A 26,643-nucleotide genomic window follows, 5' to 3' on the forward strand; every position below is an offset into this window, starting at 1 on the left:
AGGGAGTGGGCAGATGGGCGGGCTCCCGATGGAGCAGCGTGCAGTGAACTTGACTGCGATGTGGCCAGTGTCCTGGGTACCGCGGTTGCTGGAACAGGCAGTACAGTCCCCTGAGGCACCGGAAAGTGCATGGCCTCAGGGCATGGGGCCGGCTGTGGGATTCCCTGTTCTTGGTATCTCTGAGTGTGCCCGTGTGCAGGAACCCATAAATGGGGGGCCTCTGGGTGGTCCTGGAGGAAGTGGATTTGCTCTTCTGTCACTGCCTGACTTGTGACCCCACCCCTCCCCAGCCCCTTATATCCGTCCCTTCTTATTTCTCCAAAAATTTCCCTTCTTCTTATTTCTTCCTCCCTGTATCTTCTTTCTTTTGCTTTTGTTCGCCCATTCTCCCCTCTCCCTGGCGCGTGCTCCAGGTCTTCCTTGGATAGCCGTCGCCAGGGATGTAGCTGCTTTGTTTGCTGAAGAACCACTGACCCCCAAGTGGGGGTTTTTGTGAAATGACCACTTCTGAGAGGGAGAGTGGGGTGGTGGTGACTGGCTGGAGGCTCGATTGTACACACATCATTATCTTGTGCACGGGGTGTTGTTTGCCATCCTTGAAGCTTTGCATCTCATTGGAAAGCGGCTGACTATTTTCACTCGGCTTCCTGGAAATAAAACACATGGTTCCTACAGCGTCATCTTCACTGTCCAATAGACATGAGCCCATTGAGAAAGTGGTTTTGTGTCTTGAACTAGAAATCCACACCCTCCCTGCTTAGCCTTTGAAATTCGCAGTGCCTCACCTCCTGGGGAGGCTGTCAGCCTTGGAGAGCAACAGCCACTGTGCCCTATCAGGCTCGCATTCCTCCCTGGCTCCTTGGAGCCTAGATGCAAATCCCGGGGCCATGGGGGAAACAGAGGCCGGTGGTGGGTCAACAGGAACGGGGAGGGGGCTTGGGATTCTGGGCTTCATCCTCTTCTCATCCAGGGTGATACTCACTCACCGAGCCGTCCTGTGTCCAGCCGCAAACACCACCCAGTCCCTACAGCATCCCTCAGCCTCCTGCCTCATGTTGCAGGTGGTGGGGGCTTCTTGGTGATCCTCGTCTTCCATTTGCTGGTTTGCTCACCAAGTGGCTGCAACGGCTGGGGCTGAGCCAGGCTGAAGCCAGGGACTTCTTCCGGGTCTCCATGCGGGTGGCAGGGGCTCAAGCTCTTGGGCCATCTTTCGCTGCTTTCCCAGGCCATTAGCAGGGAGCTGGATAGGAGGTGGGGCAGCCCGTATGGGATGCTGGTGTTGCAGGCAGAGGCTTAACCCGCTACACTACAGCACCAGCCGCTTCCTCTCCCTTTTCTATTCCAGATAAGATTCAGAATATTTCTGTTTGTTGTTCCGTTCAGTCCAGTTAGGACTTAAACAACCTTGGGAGCACCCGTCTGAGCACCTGGCAACTAAGTCCCCAGCGTCTCTCCGACTTGGTCCTGCGTGCCCTGTGCCCTGGCTGCTCTTGGTGAGGCCTTCTCTGGTCACCTCCCACGATGGCACTTGAGACACTTTCCATAAGTCAGGACTGTCGGTGTTTGGGGTTCCGCCGGCCAGAAGGCTGCGTTGCCGCGACCCATCTCTGCCCTGCAACACAAGCGGCCCTGGACGAGCCGTAAACGGAGGCGCGTGGCTGCTTTCCTGTGAAGTTGTTTATACAGAGGCCGATCTGGCTCCCCGGAGCGAGCCCCTGCCCGTCGTCTGTGGGGGTGCCGCTCTCTCGCCGGGTTTGTTCTTCCTAAGCAGTGAGACTGTGCGCTATTTTATATTTGTCGCCCCCTCTGCATAGAAGCTCCACCTGTACAGGGCCTTGGCGTTTCCCCCACTGCTTCCAGAGCATACAGAATGAAGTAGGCCCTCATTAAATTCTTACTGAGCAAAGAAAATCCCCGCTCGGAGATGCGGCCTACCTGTGTCAGGGCTTGTGTGTGTCCCTTTGGTTGTGGCTTGCTCTGTTTGACATGTGGGCTGCTCCTGGCTTGCGTGCCCCTGCAGGGGTGCCCTGTCAGCTGCCCTGTCCCCAGGGCTTTTGGGGACCAGATGCACTCGGTGGACAGTGGGGACTGAAGCAAGACTTGACTTAGCTTGGAGTCCTGTGGGCCACTTGTTCTGAACGGAGGCTGTGCAGAACAATCGCCTTGTGATGCCGCTCCGCTCGGGAGCTGTCCCAGCCTTGGGCAGTTCCTTGTTTTCCGGCCCCGGGACTCTGCGTACCATGCACGGTTCTCACCATAGGGCTGGAAGTTGCTGCTGGGCCGATGGGTCCAGCCAGCAGCTTGGGCTGTGCCTCTTGGGGCCTCTTCTGGAGGGGCTGCGTGTGTTGGATCCTCTTGGGTCCATCTTGCCCTGCGTGGCATTTGTTGTCTGAGTTGATGTTCGCTGAGGTCAGCAGACCTGTGTCAGCGGGGGACGCACAGGGATGGGAGACCTCCATGGAGGGCTGGGAGTCTCCTCTGGGAGACGGGCGGGCTTTGTTGGCAAGAAGTGTGGTCCAGGTGCTGGGGGGGAGGGAGAGGAGTGAGAGAGTGGCCAGTGGTGCGGGGGCAGGACAGCGCCTCCTCCTGGTGTGAGCCTTGCCGGTGACCTGGGTCACCCAGGGAAGAGCAGGAGGAAGGCTGAGGGGCCCCAGACCTGTGTGGCGGGCAGGGTCGGATCCTGTAACGCGGGGCGAGGGGTGCATGGTTTAGGGCTGTGTCTCAGCGCACTCTGGAGACGGCCCCTCCGCTGGTTGTGGTCGAGGCCTCCAGGATGTTAGCATTTTGAGAAAAGCGGCGTGTCCCAGCTCACCCAGCACAGAATGACGCCTCCTGATCTGGATCTGAGAGAGCGCCTGGAGGCGGCAGGGGCAGATGGCTTTTACAGGCACCGTCGGTTTCCCTTGGGTTTGAGACGGTTCATTTTAAGAAACTTGATGCTGTGATGGCAGGGCCCAGTGTAGCACAAAGAGCTGATGGAGAGGCTGTGACACACAGTCAGGTTCAAGGAACAAGTGTGTAAAGTGCAACATTATTACAAATCAAAAGTGCCACTGTGGGTTTCCCAGGTGTTTAGCAAACAGACTTTGGGTTGGCAATGGACTTCAATGTTGTTTTGGGGAATATTCTTCCAGTTGGGTTTTGGTTTGTTTTTAAAGCCTTACCGAGGTGGAAACTCAGGGCGGGCGGCCTTTCTGGGTGTGGCCTCCGGTCGCTGTTTCTGGTGCTCAGTCTGCTCTGGGAGCCAGAGCTGCTTACTGGCTGCCCGGGGAGTGGGGAGCCAGGGGCCCTCCTGGGGCCGTTTGCAAAACCAGAGCCAGCTTCTGTTGGGGACCAAGGGGCCTCCGCTGACCTGTGTTGGACATTCTCTCCTCTCCCTCCTTCCCATCTGTCTCTGTCTTCTCTCTCCCGCCTTTCTGCAGAGCCACCAACCAAATACCAAATCTCTCAACCGGAAGTGTACGTGGCCGCGCCAGGGGAGTCGCTAGAGTTGCGCTGCCTGTTGAAAGATGCCTCCGTGATCAGTTGGACTAAGGATGGGGTGCACTTGGGGCCCAACAATAGGACAGTGCTTATTGGGGAGTACTTGCAGATAAGAGGCGCCACGCCTAGGGACTCCGGCCTCTATGCTTGTACTGCTGCTAGGACTGTAGACAGTGACACTTGGTACTTCATGGTGAATGTCACAGGTGAGTTGGCCCCGAGCACCACGCGCTCTCCTCTCTGCAGCCGTTTTTCCTGTTGAAATGTTTTTTTGGCCAAGATGTGCTCCTGGGATGTCAGCCCCCAGCTTCCTCGTGCGTTATGGATCTGCTTGAGATCCTTCCGTGGGACCTGGTGCACTGAGAGGCTGGTCACTAAGAATGACGGAGATCTCGTGCGCTGAGCAGCGTTTTTGTTTTCTAAGACTTTTGTGCAAGTGCACGCAGACTCCCCCCGCCCCTCCACCCCCCACAATACACACACCCCAAAGTACCCCTTGCATCCTTGGCGTTTAGAATACAGGATTGAAACGTGGAAGCTCAATACTGCAGGTCCACTCGTTAAGACCTGGGTTTCCCTCACCTGCAGAGCGGTTCTGAGCAGACCCTGAGGCCGAGTTAAAGTCTCGCTCGCAGGATGTGAAGCCAGCAGTGAGCAGGGCCACGTGGGGGCTCAGCCCTCACAGGGTCTAATTCCTTTCTTGAAGTGGACCCTGAACGCCAAGGCTACACTGGACAGAAGTCTTTGGATGTTACACAGTTGGTAGATTTGTCAGGGACTTGACCACTGCTTGTTCACTTACCCCATTTTCTAGCGTGTTGAAATCCCGCAAAAGCAGAAAGCCCTGAGAATCATCCTAGAGACTGTCATCCTGGAGAGACTGTTTAAGCCATTAAAACTGTCCTAACCAAACACGGTCTCGGCTTCACGTGAGGGCTCCTGGGTTGCCGGATTCGCGGTGTAGCCAATGGCAACTTTTGGCCTTGCGAAAACACACCCATGGGTCTGTTCTTTCCAATGCAGATGCCATCTCTTCTGGAGATGACGAGGACGACACGGACGGCGCCGAAGACTTTGTCAGTGAGAACAGTAACAGCAAGAGTAAGTAGCCGCCCGCCGAGAGAGCAGCGCGTGGAGGGAGCCCTGGTCTGCTCCTGCCTTCTGTCCACTCTTCGACGCCCTGCTGTGTCCCAGGGCCCCTGCCCCTTCTGGCTCTGTCTCCCTCCTGACCTTCAGACCTGACAATAAACCAGCGTTCTGTGCACCTCGCTCTACTGCTTGTCTTTTCTTCTCGTGTCAAAGCACCTGCTCCTCCTCTCTCCCTACTCTCCCCTTTCCCTTCGGTCTCTCGCTGTTGGGAGCTGTACAAATGGTAGAACCCCGATTTCCTCTGTAACCATGGACTGTGCTTGTGTGAAGACCCGGATGTGACTGCCTGGCCCGCCCCCGGGACACTGGGGGTGTTTGGTGGTCGCAGCAGGGGCGCTAGTGGCACCACAGGGGTGCTGCTGATAAACCCCTCCGCAGGGCACAGCGGAGCCCCCACAGTGAGAGTGGTCTGGCCCATGGTGCCATGGGTGCTGGGGCTGGGGGGAGCTGAGGGTTGTGCGCTTGTTTGAGGGCAGTTAATGGGCTGTTTCCGTGGTGCCCCAGCGCGTGGTGTGGCCCCTCGGAGCTGGCCAGTGAGTCCGAGTCCTGCTCCACCACTTCTGAGTTGTTCACTTAACTTCTGTGCCTCAGTTTCTTCAACTGTAAAAGGGGAAAGGAATAATACGGAGCCGTCGTAAGGATTAAGTGAGTTAATATTGCACAGGGCTCAGAAGAATGAGTGCCAGGAACGCTTGGAAAGAAACGAAAGCATTGTATGACTAGCGTCCCCTGACGGCCCGACTGGGGTTACACAGTGATCATTGGGTCCCTGGCTTATGGGATATATTCTGTATTTTCTCAAATGGATCTTTATCAGTTTAGAACTTTAAAGACAGCCTAAATCCTGAGACAGTTAGTTATTAAGTAAGACCTAAGGCTTTAAACACAAAACCACAGCACTTTTTAGAGCAGTTTACAATTCATAGCAAAAGTAAGAGGCACAGTGGTTTCCCATCAAGCCCCTGCTCCGACACAGGCACAGCCTTCCCCTGGGTCAGCGTTTGTCACCATGGAGGAAGCTACCTTGACACATTGTGACCCGAAGCCCCTGGTCTCCGTTAGGGTTCACCGTCGGTGGTGTACCTGGGCTGTGTTTGAACAGAGGTATAATGAGCTGTGTGCGCCATTATGGCATCATACAGAACGGCCTCCCTGCCCTGAAAATCTGTGCTCTACCTGTCCCCCCACCCGTGACCCCTGACAACCACTGATTATTTTGCTTGTTTTTTTATCATCGCCATAGTTTGGCCTTGGCAGAGCGTCGCCGAATGGATGCATACGCAGCCTTTTTGGCTTGGCTTCTCTCGCGTAGCAAGATGCATTTGATTTTCCTCTGCGTCTTCTCGTGGCTTGATAGCTCGTTTCTGTTTGGCCCTGAATAATCTCCCACGGTCTGGATGTTTCTCCGCTCGCCTGCTAAAGAGCACCTTGGTTTCTTCCTAGTTTTCACAATTACGGTAAAAGCTGTATAAATAATCTGTGTGCCTGTTTTTGTGTACACTTCGGTTTTCAGCTCCTTTTTGTGGGTACCAGGGAGTGCCCGTGCGCTTGCAGGCCTGTGTGCTAAAGAGTATGTGTAGAGCCGTAGGACATCGCTGAGCCGCCTCCCAGAGTGGCCGCCGAGTCGTTTTCCGTCCTCGGCAGCAGTGGATGGACGTTCCTGTGGCTCCGCCTCCCCGCCAGCCTTTGGTGTTGGCCGCGTTCTGGGTTTTGGCCGTCCTAGTGAGCAGGCAGCGATATCTTGTTTTTCGCTGTGTTTGCTTCGTGACATATGAAATGAAGCATCTTTTTGTATGCCTCATTGTCATCTGGGTACCTTTGTTGAGGTATCTCTTGGGAGCTTTTGTGGTTCTTTAATTGGGTGGGTTGTTTTCTTATTGTTGAGTTTTAAGAGTTCTTAGTATACTTTGGATAACAGTTCCTTGTCACCTATGTCAATTGCAAAGTCCAGTCCTTGGCTTCTCTGTTCGTTCTGACAGTCTCACACAGTTGAAAGTCTTAATTTTCATGAAGCCCCATTTGTCAATTTTTTCATGGATTAATAGCATGAATCTGGTGTCGTATCTAAAAAAAGCCATCAAACCCAAGCATATGTAGATTATTCTGTTAGCTTCTGTATTAAGAGGATTTTTAAATTTATTTGAAAGGCAGAGTTGGGGGGCGGTGGGAGGAGTGATCTTCCATCTGCTGGTTCACTCCCTCAGTGGCCAGGGCTGGGCCAGCTGAAAGCCAGGAGCCACAGATTCCATCTGGATGTCCCGTGTGGGTGTCCAGGAACCGAGGAATGGGTCCACTCTCTGCTCTCTTCCCAGTGACCTTCACAGGAGACTGCATTGGTAGCAGAGCTGCTGGGACTCGAACCAGCACCCCGCAGGGGATGCCAGTGTCACAGAAGCAGCTTGATCCCTGCGCAACATGGGCTCCTGCGTTGTTTTCTAAGGGTGTTAGTAGTTTTATGTTTTGCATTTAGATCTGTGGGGTATTTTAAGTTAATTTTTATGACCGGCATAGGTCCATGTTTGGAATTTTTGTGTGTGGGGGGGGGGAGGGATGCACAATTGTCCCGGCACTGTTGAAAGACTTTTAGGTCAGAGCTTTCGTAAGGAAGGAGAGCAGATGGGTGCTGAGTGTGTCACCTGGGTGGAGATGTGGATCTGCCCTGGACTCTCCCAGCGGCTTAGGTGGACGGGAGCTCTTCAGGTTTGTGTGATTTTTTTTCCCTTTTGGCAGGAGGAGGCTGAGGATGGTGGTTATCAAAGCCCAGTCCCTGGACCCATGGTGTCAGTGTCGCCTGGGACGAGGCTGCAAGTGCACACTCGTGGGCCTGTCCCCTGGGCCACAGACTCGGAGGCCCTGGGCTGCTTGTGATGCAAGGGACAGCCACTGGCGTAGGGTCTGCACGTGGGGCCTGCGCGGGGCGGGAGGTAGCCAGGAGTGCCTGTGTTCGTCAAGTGACGCTGTCCACGTGACTTACGCAGCCTCTGACGAGCTCCTTAGGAATTCGTAGGAAAGCACTGGCCTGCACGGCGTGCAGCTGGCTTCTGTAGTTCTGTGGCTCTGGCGTGAAGCTGGGGGCGAGGAAGTTGAGGAGCTGCTCAGAGCAGGCTGTGGCTGACTGGTGGCTCAGTGGCACACCCATAAGCCATGGAGAGAGGAGGAGGTGTTCTTGTTTTCTGGATCCAGAAATTGTGGTGCAAAGGCAGAGTGGCCGTTCAGCCGCAGGCCTGTTGGCTGTGTGGACATCCCGGGGCCATGGTGGGGGTGGGGCTGGGGACGCCGTAGAGTCCTCTGCAGCTCTGCGTGTGGGTTCCGCCAGCTTGGTTTCGTCGGCCTGCCTGGCAACTGTATTGTGCTGGTGGTAGCAATCGCGTTTGCAGGAACCCACGTGAAGGAGGGTACAGGTTAAGTCACAGCCTGGGCCCTCAGTGAACGAATCTCTGACGATTCCCGAGGCGCCCCTGCCGTGCCCCACCTCTGGGTCTCATCCTCTCCCCCCGGCTGACCACCCAGTGCCCGCTGCCAGGGGCCAGGCGGGGCGGCACGCTGTTTGGTGAATGCCAGCCAACAGTGCACTTGCCGTGCCTTCACCTTGCAAACACGGTCCTTGTAATTAGCTCTCGAATAACAGTGACTCTGCCCCCGAAGTGGGTGCTGTGTGGTGATTACGGGCTGGTGTTAGGTGTACCAGGGGACGCTGCTGCGGGAGGGGCCTCCGCTTGGGGCCGCTGAAACATTAGATGCTATTTAAAGTGATAGCGGTTCTTAGCTGCCTACTTGGCCTCTGCCATCTGTTAGTGTGATTAGGCTGGTCTGATTCACAGGTGCAGCCTGGGGCGGCTGAGATTAAGCAGCTGTGGCCTGTGTGGACGCAGGAATGCCGTGGCTGGGGTAACTGGCAAGGCGGGAAAGGGGATGCTGCCATTAAAGCAATTTCTTGTCCCCCCCACCCCCCGAGTGTCAAACGCCTGACCTGATTAAAAGGGAAAATTGCAGAAGCGCCGCCTTCTGCATTTTCCGCCACCTGGAAGACACCCATGTGTCCGAATTGGTTCCTTTGGTGCCTTCTGATGGCCTGGAGTGGCCCTGGGGCGTGTTGGATGTTCTTTTCTCGGCCAGTTAACAAGTGTGCTCCCGTGATCCTGTGCTGACGACGCTGATGTTTGGGGGCTTTTCTGGGGGAGGTTTCGTCCCTTTTCTGGGGCTCCTACATTGCAGGTTGCCTTTCCCATCTTCTGGCTCAAAGGTGGTCCCCTCTGCTTGCGTGCTGGACTCCTGCAGATCTGATTCTGGGGCTGAGTGTGAGAAGGCAAGCTCAGGTTCTTCCTAGGTTCTGAACTGAGTCTACGAAGCGCGGTCGCCAAGGACAATGGCGGAAACAGCAGTCACGAACTAAGGTGGGGTTGTTGAATTTTGGCCATGAAACTGGTATCCGTGCATGGTGAGGTTTCCTTTGATGCTCACAGAAAGTCTGCAATATTCCGGCCGCTCTTGACCCCTCCTGCCGTATCCAGCTGAGCTGTGCGCGCCTCTGCACAGTAGGGCCAGCGCCTGTCTCAGCATTCATGAGTTGTGTCTCGCTGCCTCACAGGCACCGTGGCTGTAGCTCAGGCCTGCCTCTCCCAGGGGGCTGCTCGGGGGCTGCTCACTACTGCTGCTTGTTAGTTAAAGATTTATTTACTTACTTGTTTGAAAGTCAGAATTACAAAAAGAGAAAGAGAGAGAAATCCTCCATCCTCTTATTCACTCCCCAAACAATGGCTGGAGCTGGGCCAGGCCAAAGCCAGCAGCCATGTACTTCTTCCCGGTCTCCCACGTGGCTGCAGGGGCCCAAGCACTTGGGCCATCTTCCCCTGCTCTCCCAGGCCATAGCAGGGAGCTGGATCGGAAGTGGAGCGGCAGGGACTGCTGGGATGCGGGCACTGCAGGGAGTGGCTTAGTGCCGCCCAACAGCTCGCTTCTTGAGGGTAAGATCCCGCGTGGGTATTGCAGGAGTGTGTTGTGGGGTTACAGTTCTCACCTGCGTCTTACCTGGATCTCATTAAAAATATAGTGGTGTTCAGGTCTGGTCTGTACACGGAGAAAACAAGCCATCATTTCCTGGGGATTGTTCTTTGGAGCCTGGTCCAGGATAACGTCTTGTGCACAGTGAGTTATATTCTGAAATAAGTTTGGAATGTACTGCAGGCTGTGGCCCTTCCTTGGACACTCACAGTGCCCATCGGCATAATGCAAGCTCTGAAACGTTGTACAGTCAAACATCTGTTTTATTTTGTCCTTTTCCAAGCTTACTCACTACGAGGCCCCCTTTAAAATACAGCGTCTGTTAACATCCTGCTGCTGGTACACAGGCCGCTGTGACTCATCCAAGCACCACCCCCGTCGCCTTTCAGGCGTGTTCTTGCATCCCAGATGTGGAGGGCATGCTCCGGCCGTATTTTAGCAGCCGACTAGCTGATGACCTCACACCTTACCTGCAGAAGGCGTTCCCCAAGCCAGCGGGACAATCCTGTGAGGTCATCGCAGGTCTGGATGCCAGGAAATACTGCCGACTGGTGTGCCCTGCAGTGAAACACATTGTTTTTTTTTCTGCCCCCTCTGGATAGAAAGTTGCCATTTCAGATGCTAATGTTTGGAATGTGTCCAGGTTGAAGGTTTGGAAAGGTTCAGGATTTGTGCCTGTGTATAGCAAATATAACCCAACTAGTCCTTGCGTTCTGCGGGAACCAGGTGTCTTAGTGGTCACCTGGCTGCAGGTGAGACACGTGTGTCTGTTCCTGAGATTTTCCCGACCTCCAGCTAAAGACGAATCTCCAGGGAAGACCATGCTGGACTGGAAGGCTGCATCCATTGTTAGCCTGGAGGGAAGTGGTAGCCAGCATGGAGAGAGAGACAAGGCACTGTCCTATTTCGGTTTCATTCCCATTGACACCTGCAGATGCCCATGCTGTGTGTCAAGAGAAAGAGGGGCGATTTATTGGGAAGCAACCTGGGAAGATAAAGGCACATGTCATCCATGAACCTGCTGATAATAACCGTTCTCCACCACCTTCCTTCTCACCGGAGGCTTTATTTGGTAGAGGTTGTATCTGAGCTGGGACATGGAGATTTCTCAGTTGTACTGAAGTTTCCAGAAAGTGAAGAGAACAAAACAACAGCAACCACACACACACACACACACACACACACACACACAAGTAGACGCCTCCTACAGGTTGGACATGGCTGTAATCAAAAGCTCATCGGAAGGTTGACTTGGGTCCTTGGGTGTCCGTGTTCCCCTGAGCACCTTCCTTCCCCCCGGGCGGGCAGCTGAGCCGTGGCTGGAGAGTTTTGTTTGAAGGCAGAAGGAGGTTCCTGGTCTCCCAGCAGGCTCCACCATTCCACTGCTTTCTAAAGCTGTGTTTTTGATGGAATGGCTCGCTGGCCAGTGAGTTGTGGTTTTGATGGGATTTCTCACGCCCCTCACTCGCGTCTCCATATTTTGGTAGATTTGTTTTCTCTTAGTTTATGCTGAGGACAGATGAACTGCAGCCTACTGCAAGGGTTGTGGGCTGCTCCCAGACACACTCTCCCCCCACCCTCCCATCAGAGGTCAAAGCATTCAAATGTTCTGATTAGTGATATTTTTAAAAGCCCTAATTATAGACTTAAGTCAGGCCTTAGTGGGGCTTTAGGGAGTTTGGGAGACTTAATCTAGAAGCTGAAACAGGCTGTATTTTTTTTTTTTTTATTTTTGCATCAATAAAAATACAGTTGGCAGTCATCAGCGTGCACAGCTCACATAAATCTTGAACTTTTGACTTAATTACCATGGGAGAGTTCAAAGGGCAGCCTGGAGTGGTTGAAAGAGCACTGCTCAGGGGGCTGGAGACTTGGGTCTGGCCCGGGCCTGGCCTCTGGCTGTGTGACCTCGATCAGATCACTTAACCTTTCTGGATGACATTGGTCACATCAGCCGTTGGGCCAGATGGCCACCAAGGTCTCTTCTGGTGCAGCGCTGTAATACGAGCCCATGTTTCTCCTTTAAACCATTGGGCTGCGTTCTCGCCTTTTGGTTCCAGAGAGAGTGGACCATAAACCTTAGATGCCAGTGTTGGGATATGCAAGGGACAGACGGCGCAGCCCATGGTTTCTCATTAAGTTTAAATTGCCAGGTCCAAAGAAACCTTATAACCCTACCGTTTGTTAACAGAATCGATACCTGCCCAGCACATAGATACCTGGAATCAATGTTAGAACAGGAGGGACCTTATCAGAGCAATCTCTGGTTTTATAGCTGAAGCTTTTAACAGTCGTCAGTCTGTCTGCCCATCCATCCCTTCACCCCCGCGTCCATCTGCCCATCCGTCCATCTGTCCGTCCATCCGTGCAGTGCTCCAGACCCTCTGGGCGCAGCACCCTTCCAGACACCGAAAGCACTGTTTTTCAGTACAGATGTTGGAAGTGCATGCCAATCAACGTGATCTAGGGAAAGCATGAGGAATCCTCGCTGTGGCCTGTGCTGGAGGACTTTGCGGGGGGTTTTGTAGGGTTATAAATCTGCCTTTAACCGGCCACATCTTAGGAGACTCCTGCTGTATTAAAGTAGAGGTCCCGCATGCTTCGCGTTGTCACTGCTGTACACCGACTGCCCCAGTGCAGGAAGAGGAGACGAGCAGCGATGGTCTGCCTTGAGGATGGGATTGCATTCGTCCATGGGCGCTGGCCTCCCTCTGCCCGTCCTTGGTATCTAGTGACTAGGGGAACGTGGCTCTGTTGCTGCAGGTTCCATATGAAGGGCCAGGACAGTCGGAGCTGAAGGGGCCATACCTGTCCCCAAGACCATTGTGTGTCCAGCTGATGGAGTAGAATTCATTTTCTGTGCCATCCGAGGTTTGTGTCACAGCCCTGCACTTCCTGCCCCTCCATGTCCACTCCAGGAAGGGTGGATTAGTTACACTGATGCTCACACACTTGGGCTCACCCCGTCTGATGTGGCCTGGGTGTGCAGGTGCATCTTGAGCAAGGCTGTTGCGAGCATCCGTCGTGAGCAGCTACTGTGTCCAGAGATCATCTCTGCGTGTGTAGGTTTTTAAAGGTTTTCAACCAGTTCCTTCTCCCTCCTCTCCGAGGGAGGAAAGAGGCCTCCTTGGGTGGAGAGGAACTTGGCAAAGGTGCCTGGCCTGTGTTGTTCTTGGGCTGCATGGTGGCAAGGATGGCCACCAAGAATGGCGGGAGATGTTGAGGAGAGAGCAAGGCTACACTGGAGCCAGTACTGCAGGCCGTTCTTCTGCAGTGTCATCGTCCAGGCTCTTCCAGTTTTGCATAAACTGGCTTATTTCAGGAAAAAAACAAAAAACAAACAAAAAAAAACCAAACCACTGTTAGTTAATAGTTTCTTGCCTCCAGCATCACACTCATTGTAAAAGTTTGTGAGCGTGATGTGGCAAAGGCAGGCCTCGGGACAACAGCAGAGGGCTTGGGCAGAGTTGGGGGTGGCCTCTCGTTGCCACGTGGGGAGGCCGCGCAGCCTGGCGCTCTGGCCCTTTGTGTTCAGTCACCGTGGACAGTTGTTGAGGGAATCTTGTGAAACCCAGGTTCCTAGGCCTGGCCCCGTTGGTGCCCCATTCCTGTTGGGTGCCCCCACCCGCCTTGGTGCTCTGGGACTTGGACGAGATGTCCATGTCCTGCCACGTGCCGACTGCCGTGCACCATCGTATGTCATGGGTATTGTCTGATGACTGAGACTTTACCCTGGGGAAGTGGCTACCTGCCAGAAATGCCAGCAAAATTCTGTCACCCTCGTCCTTAAATCATTCCTTAGGCACCAAGACAAAGGTGCTGGTTGCCAGTGTGTTGCTGCCACGGCCCACGGCTGCACACGTGCACGTGGTCTGGGGCCGTTCCATTGCTGGTTGCGATGGCTTAGCAAGATGGCTTAGGAAAAGAAGAACATTCCTGTGCCTTAAGCTAAATACCACTTTTTGACGTTTTAGAGAACATAAAAATCACGTTTTTTGAACTAATGGTACATAAGCCCATATCTGTTGTTTTCTTTTCTGTAAAAAAGAAAAGGCATTCCAGGGGACCAGCTCCGCGGTAATTGATGCTATCTGAAAGAGTTACTACATTAATATTTAGCTAATTCCAGTGAATGGGCCATTGTGTTTACTTAAACAAATGACATGAACACAGACACCTGACAGCATGAGGTATGCTTTTCATTTAGGTCAGATTTGTGAAAGTCTTTGTGTAGCCACAAAGCTCATTATTTATTTTGTGCTCTCAATGGCTTCTTTTTAGGGACTGTGGATGTGGGTGGAGTTTTTTTTTTTTCCCCCTAAGTAGAAGCTTTTAAAATGAAAGATTATTGAAACCATTTCAGTCTATGCCAGGCCCTGGGAGCCTTGTGATAAATAGGAGTCAAGTTCTCCCTGTGGACCTGGGAAAGAAGAGTTGTGTTTGTGGCATTTGACACCCAAAGTCAAGTGGCTCCGGGAGCTGCCTGCCCATTGCACAGGCAGCTGGGCTCCGAGGGAAGAATGCAGCCAGCCCTCCTCGCTCTGCCTCCCTCCCTGCTGGCCTGTGCGGTGCCCAGCGGTGGTCTTTGCCGCTCTTGGCAGCGACTTGGCTTTGTGCACCACCTTGACATTTAGATGCTCAAGGAGAAAGAAGATAAGAACGCCCGCAGTAAGACACTGCAGCTCCGCTTTTCACCGCGATTCCGAGAGCAAGCATGGGCCAGTGGGGGTGTGTGTTTTGGAAGCAGTTACTCTCATTCCTGATTTTTCTGTGAGAGTCCCACAGCTCAGTGTTGGCTGGGGGCCGTGGTAGGAGGGACGGGGCGGGGGTCGTTACCCGCAGAGTAGGGGAGCGGCTGAAACATGCATCAGACACACAGCTCCTCCGGAGACCAGGCAGCCTGTGGGTGGCAGAGTGTGTGTGCAGTCACTCGGGGCTCGCCTGCCCCAGAAAGGAGCCCAGCTACAAGTCGTTCTTCTGGAATGTTCCAGGCCCTGCTGATGGGTGCTTTAAGGGAGCCCAGATTTGGTGGAACACACACGTCAACAGTTAAATTGCCGTACAAGGCTGCCGTGGAGGTTGAGTGTGTGCCTTGGCCCGGGCTGGCCGGTCCAGACTCCATTCTCCCGCGTGAGAGTGGTTTGGGGGTGGAATCCGACGCTCTGGGGAAGCGGCTTCTCCCTAGCCATGGGCAGGAGGCGTGAGGCCCGTGGGCTCTGGCGTCAGACCGATTTGGCCCCAGCCCCACTCCTCAGAGCATCGTGGCTCTTGGCAGGTAGCTCAGTTTCTCGGTCCTGGTCTCCCCACCTGCAAACAGGGATTAGAACAGCGCCTTTCTCAGTGCATTGTCGTGAGGATTAATGCGTTGGGCATGCAAAGCTCTTAGCAGTGCTTGGCAAACACAGTGCACTCAGTCAACAGTGCTCACTGGCCATTAGGCGCAGAGGTGAAGAATTCACCGCAGTCTTGGGATGGAGGCTGGGGCGCTCCTGGGAGTCACGTGTGCTCAACGGGGCGAGTGAAAAACTCCTCTTCTCGAGCTGAAAAAAAATCTCTGTGTTTATGACTTTGAGAATCACAACACTTAATTGGTAGGCTCCTGCTATCAGCTCACGCGTGATGGCGAGATTAGAGTTTTCCCAATTAGTGTTGGAGAGAAAAAAAAATTATTTAAAAAAATTAAAATTTTTATGTAGCGACAGGTTTTTTTTTTTTTTTTTTTTGGTTTGTCATGTAAAGTGCTGGGAAATTAATGAGGCCTCGCTGGGTTGTTTTCTCATATTAGGGAGGTAATTTATACTGCTGATTGCCTGCTAAAGTAAAGCTCGGGTGGTTCCACTGCTGTGGCTTCTGTGGACAGCTTGTTTTCACTGGTGTGTGTGTGTGTGTGTGTATGTGTGTGTGATCATTTAGTGGGCGTGGCTCTCTGAAAGGATAGGATTTTGGAAGACTCAGCCATTCTTGCTATGCGTTTTGTCACTGTGAGTTTAAAGTAGCGTTTTAAAACATGATTCGACATGAAATAATTTTCTGGCACCAAGAACAAGAGAGAGAAGGTGTTTTAAATGCTTTCTTTCCCGTTCATAGGCATAAACCAACGAGCGGCCCTTCTCCAGGGACCCTCTGCTAGGCCAGCTGGCTGTGGCTTCTGAAAGCGTTTCCCAATGTAAATATTTCCCAGGGATTTGGAACACGTCGGGCCTCTCTCATATAAAACAAAACGATCCTACCTGCCTGGAGCTCACTCACAGAGGGGAGGCTGTCTGTTCTGTGCGTTTTAACGCTGTTTTCCAAAACAGGAGCGCCCTACTGGACCAACACGGAGAAGATGGAGAAACGCCTGCACGCCGTCCCGGCCGCCAACACCGTTAAGTTCCGCTGCCCGGCGGGGGGGAGCCCGACCCCCACCATGCGGTGGCTCAAGAACGGGAAGGAGTTTAAGCAGGAGCATCGCATCGGAGGCTATAAGGTAGGCTGAGACGTCCCAGGTTGGCCGCTGACGTTTGCATATTTCGTCTTCAGAGTCCCGAAAGCGCACGGGAGCTAGGGATTGGTCGTGTGGTCACCGTTCGCTGTTCCCTGCACCGGACGGCATTTTCGAGTTCAGGCCTCATGTGTGTCCATTGTAAGAGGAGGCTTTCGTAACAGAGGGGTCGAAAGCTGAGAGTCTGTTTTCTGTATGCTGTATGGTCTGTAAAACGTAAGGCTGGTGCAGAATTCGAGTCGTCAGAACAGTCGCCTGTGTGAGCAAGACTGGGCCAGCGCCTGGCGTCTCCGAGATATTTACTCCTTGTTAGGAGAGAGCTCAACGTCCCCGTGTCCCCCTGCCTCTGTCCTCTGTCTCCCTGGATTCTGGAGACTCCATCGCCGTGGAGCGGAGTCTCATCCCTCCAGGGAGTTGGAAACGGACCTGCTGGCTCCCCAGAGACTCCTGCAAATGCTCCCCGAAGCCTCAGGTCGTCCGTTTGGCCATCGTGGGGGAACACCCTGCATTAGTCTGCTTCTCCATTACCGCAATCAGGAAGCTGAAGCAGGCTAACTTCATAGAGAAAAAAAGTTGATTTTGGTCAAGTTTGGGAGGCTGAAGATCCCCGGTCAGGTGTCTCTGCTGGTTGCACCTCTGGTGAGGAGGACCCACGGGCACTGCGCTGGGAGTGAGAGGTTGCATCTCAGAACAGGAGCCGGAGTGGACCCACTCTTAAAGAGCTGTCTCCCTGGGACAACCTTAATCCCCTCTGAGGGTCCTCCCCGAGGGCCTGCCACTCCACCCCACCTCTTAAAGGCCCCACCACCTCCCAGCACTGCCACACTGAGGACTGAGCTTCCGGCACACGAACCCCTGGGGGGTGCACTCCAGCTGTTCCCAATCCACGGCACACCCTCTGCAGGCAGCGTCCTGGGCATTGAAACCGTAGAGCAGAGCGCGCTCCCGGCATAGAGGGGCCCTTGTCTAGCAGTGGAGGGAGACCCGAGGGCGCCGTGCAGTCCAAGTCCCACATCTGTGCGGCGAAGCGGTGCTGACAGGATGAGGGTGGTCAGGAGAGGGTGCTGGGCAGAGTGGGGAGGGAGGGCTTTTCAGGGCCAGAGTGGGCTGTCCAGATGATTTAGTGCGGAAGGGAGAACTTCCGGAACTTGATGTATGAAGAGGACGTACGGCAGCCTTCCAGTGGAACTCTAGGGTGCATTTGGAATGCTGGTTCCTATTGCTGTGGAATGAAGTGACTTTAGACATCTCCATTTACTGTCTTGCCATCTGTGCGCGTCTGGCGTGCAGGTATGGCGTGGCTTAGCTGGGTCTCCTGTGTGCTGGTCCTGTAACCAGGATTTCTGTGAAGGCCGGTGCTCTCTCTGGAGGGGTTAACTGGGGAAGGCAGTGTTCATGTGGCTGCTGTCAGGAGTCTCCTCCTCGCAGGTTGTTGAGTCCAGGGCCTGCCTTACTCCCGGCGTGGCTGGAGGCCGCCCATGCTTCCCTCCAAATGGGCTTTGCAACATGGCAGCTGCCTCCGCCAGGGTGAGCAAGTGGGGAGCCAGAGAGAAAGGGTGGAGGGACACAGGAGTCAGTGACAGCCTTCTGTCACCTTGTCGTGGGAGCGACATCCCAGCACTGTGTCACAAGGGAGGCGATGACCTCAGGGCATATCCCAGAGACTGCCAAGAGCTACAGGCATGGCTGGACCCATCTGAGAAGCCTCCACTGTGGGTCAGGGAGAGGAAGCTTCAGCTCAGACTCCAGGTTTCTAACAGCCACACGGGGCGGGGTTCTCGGTGGCAGCAGTGGGATGTCTGCAAAGGCCGGGTCTCACCATGTTCCACGCCAGCATCGCTGGACTCCGCCATTGTGTGCAACCTCCTGCCTTCCTGAACGTGCCCGGACCCCTTTGTCGACATCGCATACACAGGTCCTGGCATTTAGAGGATTATTTGCTTCTGCAAAAGATTCTGCCCTTTGAACAGAGAGAAATTTGTATGTAGAGGCCAGAACGAGGTCGCGGAGGGCAGGGAGTGGGCACGGGGCTGAGGCAGATCCCCCGGGAAGCAAGGACACTGTGGTTGTCCTTGGGAGACTGCTGGTTGCTGGGGGCGGGAGGCAGGGGCTGGTTTGTCCTTTGCTCTTAGTTCAGTTCTTCTTCCGGGTACTACAGATTGGAGGGCTGCCCCTGGGACAGATTAAAAACAAAACAAGCCAGGGGCAGGTGTTGTGTGGTGCAGTGGAGGCGCCCACATCGCATTTTGGAGTGCACAGTGCGAGTCCTGCCGCTGCTTCCAGGCCAGGTTCTTGCTACTGCATTTACTGGGAGGCAGCAGGTGATGGCCTAAGGTAGTGGCACCTCTGCCACCCAGATGGAGTTCCAGGCTCCTAGCGTGCGCCTGGCCCAGTCCTGGTATTGTGGGAGTGAACTGGCAGATGGAAGATGGCATGTGTTTCTCTCTCTCTCTCTGTATTTCAAAGAAATAAAGGCCAATGCACACTAAGAAATAATGAATAGACATGTTTCAGTAGGTGGTGCTGGTTAGAAAGAGTTAAACCCCTGACATGGGCCCGTGGGGTTATTCTAACCAGCAAATGTTCTCTGAAAACTCACCTAATTGATGTCGTTCCAACATTTTATTTAAACACAATGTTAGTGTAAGAATGGTGGTCAAAATCCTGGTGATTAGCTAATTTCGTCAACGCAGACAGCCTTGTAAATAAGTACAGAGAGAGCTGACGGGTCTCCCGGGACGGCGGCTCTCAAAATAAACGCGGCCAGCATCATCGTGATGGGTACGGAGCTTTTTGCAAATCTGATTTAGTGATTACGAATGTGCAGGGAGACCGAGGGCGCCTAATGAGGAGACGCTGCTTGATTTTTAGCAGGTGCAGTTCATTCTGATGAGTTACGACAACGCTCCACCAAGGGAGGGGGGCTCAGCCGAAGGTGGTAGCCTGCCCCGTGGAGCACGGCTGATGGGAGTGTTCGGGGGCATTTTACATTTGAGCTGTTCCTGGAGGGAAAGAGAAGCGGAATTTGTACGGAAACCAAAACTGAAAAAATATATGTGTATATATTGCTTTACCAAAAAAAAAAGGGGGTGGGGTGGGGTGGGGGAGAGTACTACATCTTTGGAATGTGGCATCCTGGCTGGTGGGTGACCTGGTCGTGTTTCTTTGCCCTTCTGGGTTTGTCTGGTGTGGCTGTGGCCGTGGTTGGCCAGCCGTCAGGTTGCAGAGGCTGGGGATGGGGTGTTCGCAGCACCGGCAGCGTTGGACATCGTTTAGGGGATGCTGGAGACTTAGAAATCCCACCCAGTTCCAGGGCCTCCTGGGACTTGAAAAGCAAAGACCAGGACTGACTCCTGGGAGCAGTGCGGTTACCTCACGTGCAGTCGTGCTAAGGATGTGTGACTCCAGCCCCAGAGGCCCAGCCGACAAAGGTGGTGGGGGTCCCGGCATGCAGTGCCCTGTGGGTCTGAGCCCCTGGCTGGCTCTGGTCCACAGCACAGGGGTGGGGCAGACTCTGGGGAGCCTGGTCCCTGGTGTTGGGTTTTCCCCTCTGATATTTTCTTCATTGTGTCCATGGACTTTTATAGAAATATGCTTCTGAACATTGGACCGGAGGGAGCTGTATGTGGGTACTTCAAAAATTTTGTAGAAAAATGGGATTAAAAGATTATTTTGGTGGAAAAAGATTGTGAAATCCATGCACGTTGTTTTTTTCATAATACTCATTTTCCGTGAACGTTTGCACAGCGTGTGGCTCTCATTTCTCGGGACTTCCCCACAGGGAGCGTGAGCCTGGCTGTAGTGTGGGGACCCCGACCTCGGTGTCCCACTGCTCGGACTCTTGTCACCGGCACACTTCATTCCACGCAGCAGCCAAGTGTCAACTTTTCCATGATGTGTCTTTCCAGAAATCGAAGGCCTGAAAGTTTCCGCAAACAAGTGTTTGTTATTTCTGCCATTTTTCTTCTCCCTCAAACCTGGCTGTGTTTGCTGGCTCTTTTAGCCTGTGGCCGGGCAGGCCCCTGGCCCTCCTCCACTGTGGGACGCTTGCTTTGAGATGGTAGGCGCTTGTGGCCAAGGGCTGGAGGACGGATGGAGACGAACGCAGAGCTCATCTCATGGAAGTGGCCAGAGCGGCTGGGTGTGCTGTGGTCTGTCTGTTCGTCAGGGCCCCGAGGCGGAGCCCTCCCGGGGTGGTGAGGGTCTTTTCAGGGTGTCTGCCGAGGCTGAAGGTGTGATTTCTCTCTGTGCGGATTTCTGAGCTTTTACAGCACGCCTGACCGCGGCTGAGTGTTTTAAGCTCCCTGTGCCTCAGCCCTGCCTTGAAGTGAGAAGGTGGGACAGATAATCTGGGACATCTCTGAAAACCCTGACTTAATAATACAGCCATGATGCAGCATCGGCCATTTTGCATCCTAAACATAGCCCAGTTTTTTTTTTGTTTTGTTTTGTTTTGTTTTTCTTGTAAAGAGGTGACCTTTATGGCAAGATATGTCTCAGGACTCTGAGCCGTCGTTGGAGTTTCCTGCAGAAAAGCCAGAGGCCGGCCCAGATTGGGGACAGGCCGCTCCGTCCCAGCTCGTTCGTGGGCGATGAGGAGGCGTAAGGGCTTCGCAGAAACCCTCGTTCCCTCCACTTCTCAGCGCACGAGAACGCAGACAGAGAGACCACGGGACACAGGGCTTCCTCACAGGGCTGTGACATCAGCACGGAAGCCTGCCAGCTGCCTTCGGGGCTAGCATTCCCCGGACCCCCTCAGGGGAGGGCAGCGCACGAGTGAGCACAGGCCGTTCGTGTCCAGGTGTGTTTCAGACGTAAGACAACGGTAGAACACCCTGGTGGTCACTCCCGAGCTGGCTGCTTCACCGCGTAGGTCAGCGGGGTTGAGATTTTCTGGGTGAGTTATGCATCGACAGACTTTTGGGTGTCAATGTTAGTCTTGCCCTGCAAGTATGTTTAGAGTTATTTTATATTTAGAGTTATAATATATTTATAGTTTATGGAGATTCTCTTAGCTAGAACTGTTCAGCATATTTTTTTTTTAAGATTTATTTATTTACTTGAATGAGTTACACAGACAGAAGGAGAGGCAGAGAAAGAAAGAGAGGGGGAGAGAGAGAGAGAGATAAAGAGAGAGAGAGAGAGGTCTTCCATCCGCTGGTTCACTCCCCAATTGGCCACAATGGCTGGAGCTGAGCTGATCCAAAACCAGGAGCCAGGAGCTTCTTCCGGGTCTCCCATGTGGCTGCAGGGGCCCAAGCACTTGGGCCATCTTCCACTGCTTTCCCAGGCCATAGCAGAGAGCTGGATCGGAAGTGGAGCAGCTGGGACTGGAACCGGCGTCCATGTGGGATGCCAGCACTTTAGGTGGCAGCTTTACCCGCTACACCACAGCACTGGCCCCGACTGTACGGCTTTAGTTCCAGATCGCACATCTGGTGATGAGGAGACAGTGTGTGCTGGTACAAGCCAACATTGTTGACTGCTCACCTGAGCCCTGACTGCCAGGTGCCCCTGGGTGTCACGTCACTCAGTCCTTCCGTTCCCAGAGAGGCAGTCTGGTTATCTTGCCCTCAAGGTGACAGCGGTACCGTTTAGGTCCCAGGGAGTTTTACCCCAGAGTTGGTGTTCTTGCTAACCTACTTCCTTCACATGTGGTTCCATGGTATTTAGAATACTCCATTACCATGGGAACCATGACACAGGCATCGCTTTGCCAAGAACGCGGCAGGATGGGTTGCCCTCGGCGCAGCATTGAGGGCAGACTTGGGGGTCTGATGATCTTCTCCCAACTTCTGTGGTCCCGAGTTGTTTGTTATGATGGCAAAATAAACATAATATACAATTTACTTCTTTAATACCTTTTAGCGTAGAGTTGAATGGGCATTAATTACATTCATTGTGTGTGCGGCCAGCAACAGAAATGTTTTCCACATCCCCAGAAAGTACTCAGTACCATGAAGCAGCCCCAGGTAGCCACTGCTTTCTGTGAATTTGCCTGTTCAGGTGCCTGTGTCAGTGGGATCGTAGGGTAGCTGTCCTTTTGTGACTTGTGTCCCTTACCCTAATGTGCTCCAGGTTTGTCCGTACCTCCTGAAGCATGACTCCACTTGTTTTTATGACTGAGTAATGTTCCCTTGCAGGGGTAGACTGTTTTGCTCTGTGCACTCTGTGCCCGTGCACGTGGGTCGCTCCTGCCTTGCTGCGGTGAGCAAGTCCCAGCTTGCCGCTGCTTTGGGTATAAACCTGGAAGTGGAACTGGTGGCTCGTGGGGCAGTTCGGCTTGGTTTATCGAGGAGGGTCATGGAGTTTTCTAGTGCACACACGCTGCTGGAGGCCACCGTCGCAAGCAGCTAAGAGACAGGCCTGGCCGTGTGTGGCTCACCGGAAGGTTTCAGAGGTTGTTTACCGAGCAGAGAGGAGCTTCTGCCACCGGTCCTCGGTCCTCGGGGGTCGGGTCGCCCAGCCCTGTTCTCTGGACACCTCCTGAAAAGCAAACTCCTTCTATTGAAGCTGGAGTTTAAGCATTAACAGGTGTTTGCCTCCACAGCTGCGTGGTGATAAGCAGCAGCTAGGGCCACAGTCCTTAACACGCAAGGCTTAGTCTGTGCAAATGCTTCTGGGAGGCGTGGTTTGGGGTCCCCAGGAGCCTGCTGGAGATGAGGGCCGGGATGGGACAGGAGTGTTTTGCACCTTCAGGACAGCGGGTCTTTGTTTCGTCGTTTGGGGTGGGGTGGGTGGGGGGCCTCCTGAGGCCAGGGTAACAAGGCAGCACTGTCTTCAGGCAAATTGACCTGACTGGTCGAAGGCGGTCTGGGGTGTATTTGTCATCGCATGGGCACAGCGTGCGAGCTGGCACCAAGAGCAGCTTCTGGCCGTTGACTCCACTTGTTACTGAACACCTGGCTGTTTGGAAAGGTCTCCCTTTCTTTTTGCAATGTGGAAACCAAACATCCAGGTGACAGCCTGAGTCTTTGACCTTTGGCCTGTGACCTAGGTGTTTTGGTATCTTAGAAAATAAATTTACATTCCCAGTTGTCACCTGAAGCTAGCTGGGGATTTAATGGGCACCTTGGGAGATTTAGATAAGAAGAAAAAATCCACGGAACCTGTCTGGGCCACCTTTTGTCTCTGCATCCACAGGGCCAGGGCTAGGATGCTTGTGCCACGTGCTTTGTTTCCGTATTGAAATGTTGTATTAAAAAGTCCTTGGTGAACCTAGTTTTGAAGCCCTGAGCTCTCTAATTTGTTACTTAGTAGCTGAAAAATAATGAAGAATTCCAGCACGATTTGGCTGTGGGCGGGGATGGAAATGAAGGTGCGGGTGCTGTAGGCTGGTAGAGGTGGTGGAGGGTCTCTCCTCTCCCTGGCTGTCGGGTTTGCTCTGCAGCCCGGCACCTGGTGCTGCGAGGATTTCCAAGGAATTGTTCCATGTTGACTTTCAATGGGTGTGGGAGAGAGTTTTGTTCAGGTTTGAAGAGTGAAAATGAGAAAAAAATAAAATGAACAGCAGTCACAGTCCCACCACTTAATTATACAAAGTGCATTGCTAATAATTTTGTATATTTATTTCTAATTTTGTATGTTTTCTTTCTGATTTGAGCTGTGTTTGCACAGCCATGCTGATCGCTTCAGGCCTGTGTGAATCTATAGGGTGGTGTGTGTGTGTGTGTGTGTGTGTGTTCTATATAAAACGCAATCACAGCCGGCGCCTCACTAGGCTAATCCTCCGCCTTGCGGTGCCGGCACACTGGGTTCTAGTCCCGGTCAGGGCGCCGGATTCTGTCCCGCTTGCCCCTCTTCCAGGCCAGCTCTTTGCTGTGGCCAGGGAGTGCAGTGGAGGATGGCCCAAGTGCTTGGGCCCTGCACCCCATGGGAGACCAGGATAAGTACCTGGCTCCTGCCATCGGATCAGCGTGGTGCACTGGCTGTGGCAGCCATTGGAGGGTGAACCAATGGCAAAAGGAAGACCTTATGCTCTGTCTCTCTCTCTCACTGTCCACTCTGCCTGTCAAAAAACAAACAAACAAACAAACAAATAAAAAAACAAAAACCGCAATCACAGCTGTATTGATTTGTGTTCAGTCTCTTATACTGATTGGTATCTGATCTCTTCTTGTAGATAATGAACTTGACATTACTGATGCCTCTTTTCTTGACGGAGCTCAGCTCTCTACAGTGCTTGAAGCAGTGGTTTTGTCCATGTGCCTTGAGTGTGTGTGTGTGTGTGTGTGTGTTTGGATTTATTTATTTATTTGAAAGGCAGAGTTAGAGAGGGAGATACAGAGATCTTCCATCTGCTGGTTCACTCCCCAAATGGCCACAATGGCCAGGCTGTAGCCAGGAGCCAAGAGCTTCTTCCTGGTCTCCATCGTGGGTGCAGGGGCTCAGGCACTTGGGCCATCTTTTGCTGCTTTCCCAGGTGCATTAGCAGGGAGCCGTATCCAAAGTGGAAGAAGCAGGACTTGAGCTGGGATTCCCATATGGGATGTGGGTGTCCCAAGCGATGGCTTAACCTGTCACAGCCCAATGTCAGCTCCCATCGTATACTTTTCTGTGGTCTAAATTTTTAGAAATGGGATTAACTAGGTAAAAATAAAAAAGTACATTGCTATTTTTTTAATAGATGCCACCAAATTATTTTACAGAAAGGGTTTTCTCAATTTCTGTTCTTGCTGTTTAGTGTCTGTTTTGCTTCCTACTCACCTAGTACCCAGTGACGTGGATCTTTCTAATTTTTGTTAATCAGCCACTGAATAGCAGTGTCTCATTATTGTTGTGATTTGCATCTCCATGATTGTTAATGAGCTGAGGCATCTTTTCATATGTTTATTGGGTGTTTACATCTCTTTTGGGGAAAGCAGAAATGGTACATTGGCCCTAACTGCCAAAATCTTTGTGGCACTGAAAGTCTGAGGAATTTAGAGAAATTCGTGGAAGGGCAAACCTGCAAAACCACCTCTGCCATTTGGGGCCTTGGTTTCCCACTTGTCGGAGCTGCTGATGCGGCTCTTAGCCGGCTGTTCAGCAGCCACTAATTAAGGGCAGGACATCCCCTACAGCAGCGTCAGGATCCCCACTGTCGGCAGCTCCTCAGCACATCATCCGTTTGGAAGATGCCACAGCTCATAAAGTTTGGGGTGAGCAGTGTCTCAAGAAATCAAATACAGAAGCGATGGTGTAAGAAGATAAATAGTAACAGCGCTGCATGGGGCCATGTTGATGGAGTACCAAGGCCTCTGAAAGGGCAGAAGCACCCTGTTTGCTCACTGTGCTACTTACCATCAAAGCGTTGCAGAAAAGTGAACCTGCTCGCACTGGTAGTGCGTGGCCGGGAAGTAACTGGGGAACACGTGACCTTGAAGAGGGATCCGGCGTGGAATGCCACGGCCCCAGTGAGAGGCTCCCACTGGCTTCAGAGAAAACAGTGGCATCCTGAGCTGCCTGCGCCAAGATTTAATGTCTTGGGCCGAGGCAGGCGGTGACCCCTCCCCGCACCGTTCGGGTTCAGTTCCATTTGGAATACGCCATGTGCCAAATCTGGATCTAAGCGCAAGAGAGACATTGACAGTTTGGATGGGGTCCAGAGACAGGCACTAGGCGTGATTAAGGGCTTACGGGCGTGACATTTGAGCGGGGCTCAAAGCACTGAGCCTTTACAGCAGGGCTCAAGGCTGGATTACATGACTTGGTGACGCTGGGGCCTGTGGCTGCATCCCTAAGTTACCCTCCACGGGACTGGTCCTTCAGGCAAGCACACGGCCCTTTCTGATGTGCTGGAGGGCTTGGGGTGAGGGAGGGTCTCTCTCCTTGTGGGCCCACCTGCCTCAAGCCCAGTCAAGGAGCTAGAACTTGCCGCCCCCACATGCTTAGCGTTGCAACTGTGCCGTGGCACCCAAGGGCTGCGGTTCCCGTGGGAATTCTCCCCGTCCTGCATACTTTAGCATCCGCGTCTCCCCACTGTGGCAGGTCCCGTCTCTCCCAAGGGGAGACCTCGCCTCCTGTTTTGGTTTTCCTGTAAGGGCACGGCCCAGCCTAGAGCAGAAAGCGGGCGTTTCTCCCATGTGGAGTGCGGATGTCCTCCAGTCCAGCCTCAGTGCCCTCAGAGTTGTCGTACTAGCAGGTGTTTCACAGGGAGAGACAGTCCATGTCCCCGCCCTCCAGACTCCGAAACGAAATGGTCACTGACGGCCAAGCGAGCCGACTGCCCGGAGCTCGGGACTGCGGGGCTCTGTTCGGAGGAGCTGGGCCTCCATGCCGCTGATCTGCCCTAGCACCGCAGGGCTGAGCACCGCCCTTGCGTTGGAACTCGGCAGCAGCAGCCGCGCCGGAGGCTGAGTGGCTGTGGCACAGCTGCGGTACGCAGCAGGCTCCCTAATCGCTGGCCGCTGGCTCTGCTTGGCACGGTGGGCAGTGCTCTGCCCTGTTTTTACCGCAGAGAAGTTTGGAGGCGACCTTCTTTATTCTCTAGTTGAGTTCCTGCTCCGTCTGCACCATCGGCATGTAGGCGGTGAAGACTCGGGGGT

At 53.4% G+C, this 26,643-nt stretch overlaps 1 protein-coding gene across 12 annotated transcripts in view; it reads left to right on the forward strand.

The window, feature by feature from the left end:
* The window catches only part of FGFR2 (fibroblast growth factor receptor 2), a 104,983-nt gene that overhangs the window by 20,603 nt on the left and 57,737 nt on the right, over nt 1-26,643 (forward strand). For 7 of the 12 annotated variants that reach the window (XM_070056997.1, XM_070056999.1, XM_008270456.4 and 4 more), the window contains 3 exon segments: nt 3,423-3,689; nt 4,507-4,584; nt 15,933-16,102. In XM_070056997.1, the coding sequence (XP_069913098.1) occupies nt 3,423-3,689; nt 4,507-4,584; nt 15,933-16,102 (515 nt within the window). 12 annotated transcript variants of the gene reach the window in all.

This window comes from Oryctolagus cuniculus, chromosome 15 (genome assembly GCF_964237555.1).
Source record: "Oryctolagus cuniculus chromosome 15, mOryCun1.1, whole genome shotgun sequence".
In the NCBI taxonomy this organism is placed as follows: Eukaryota; Metazoa; Chordata; class Mammalia; order Lagomorpha; family Leporidae; genus Oryctolagus; species Oryctolagus cuniculus.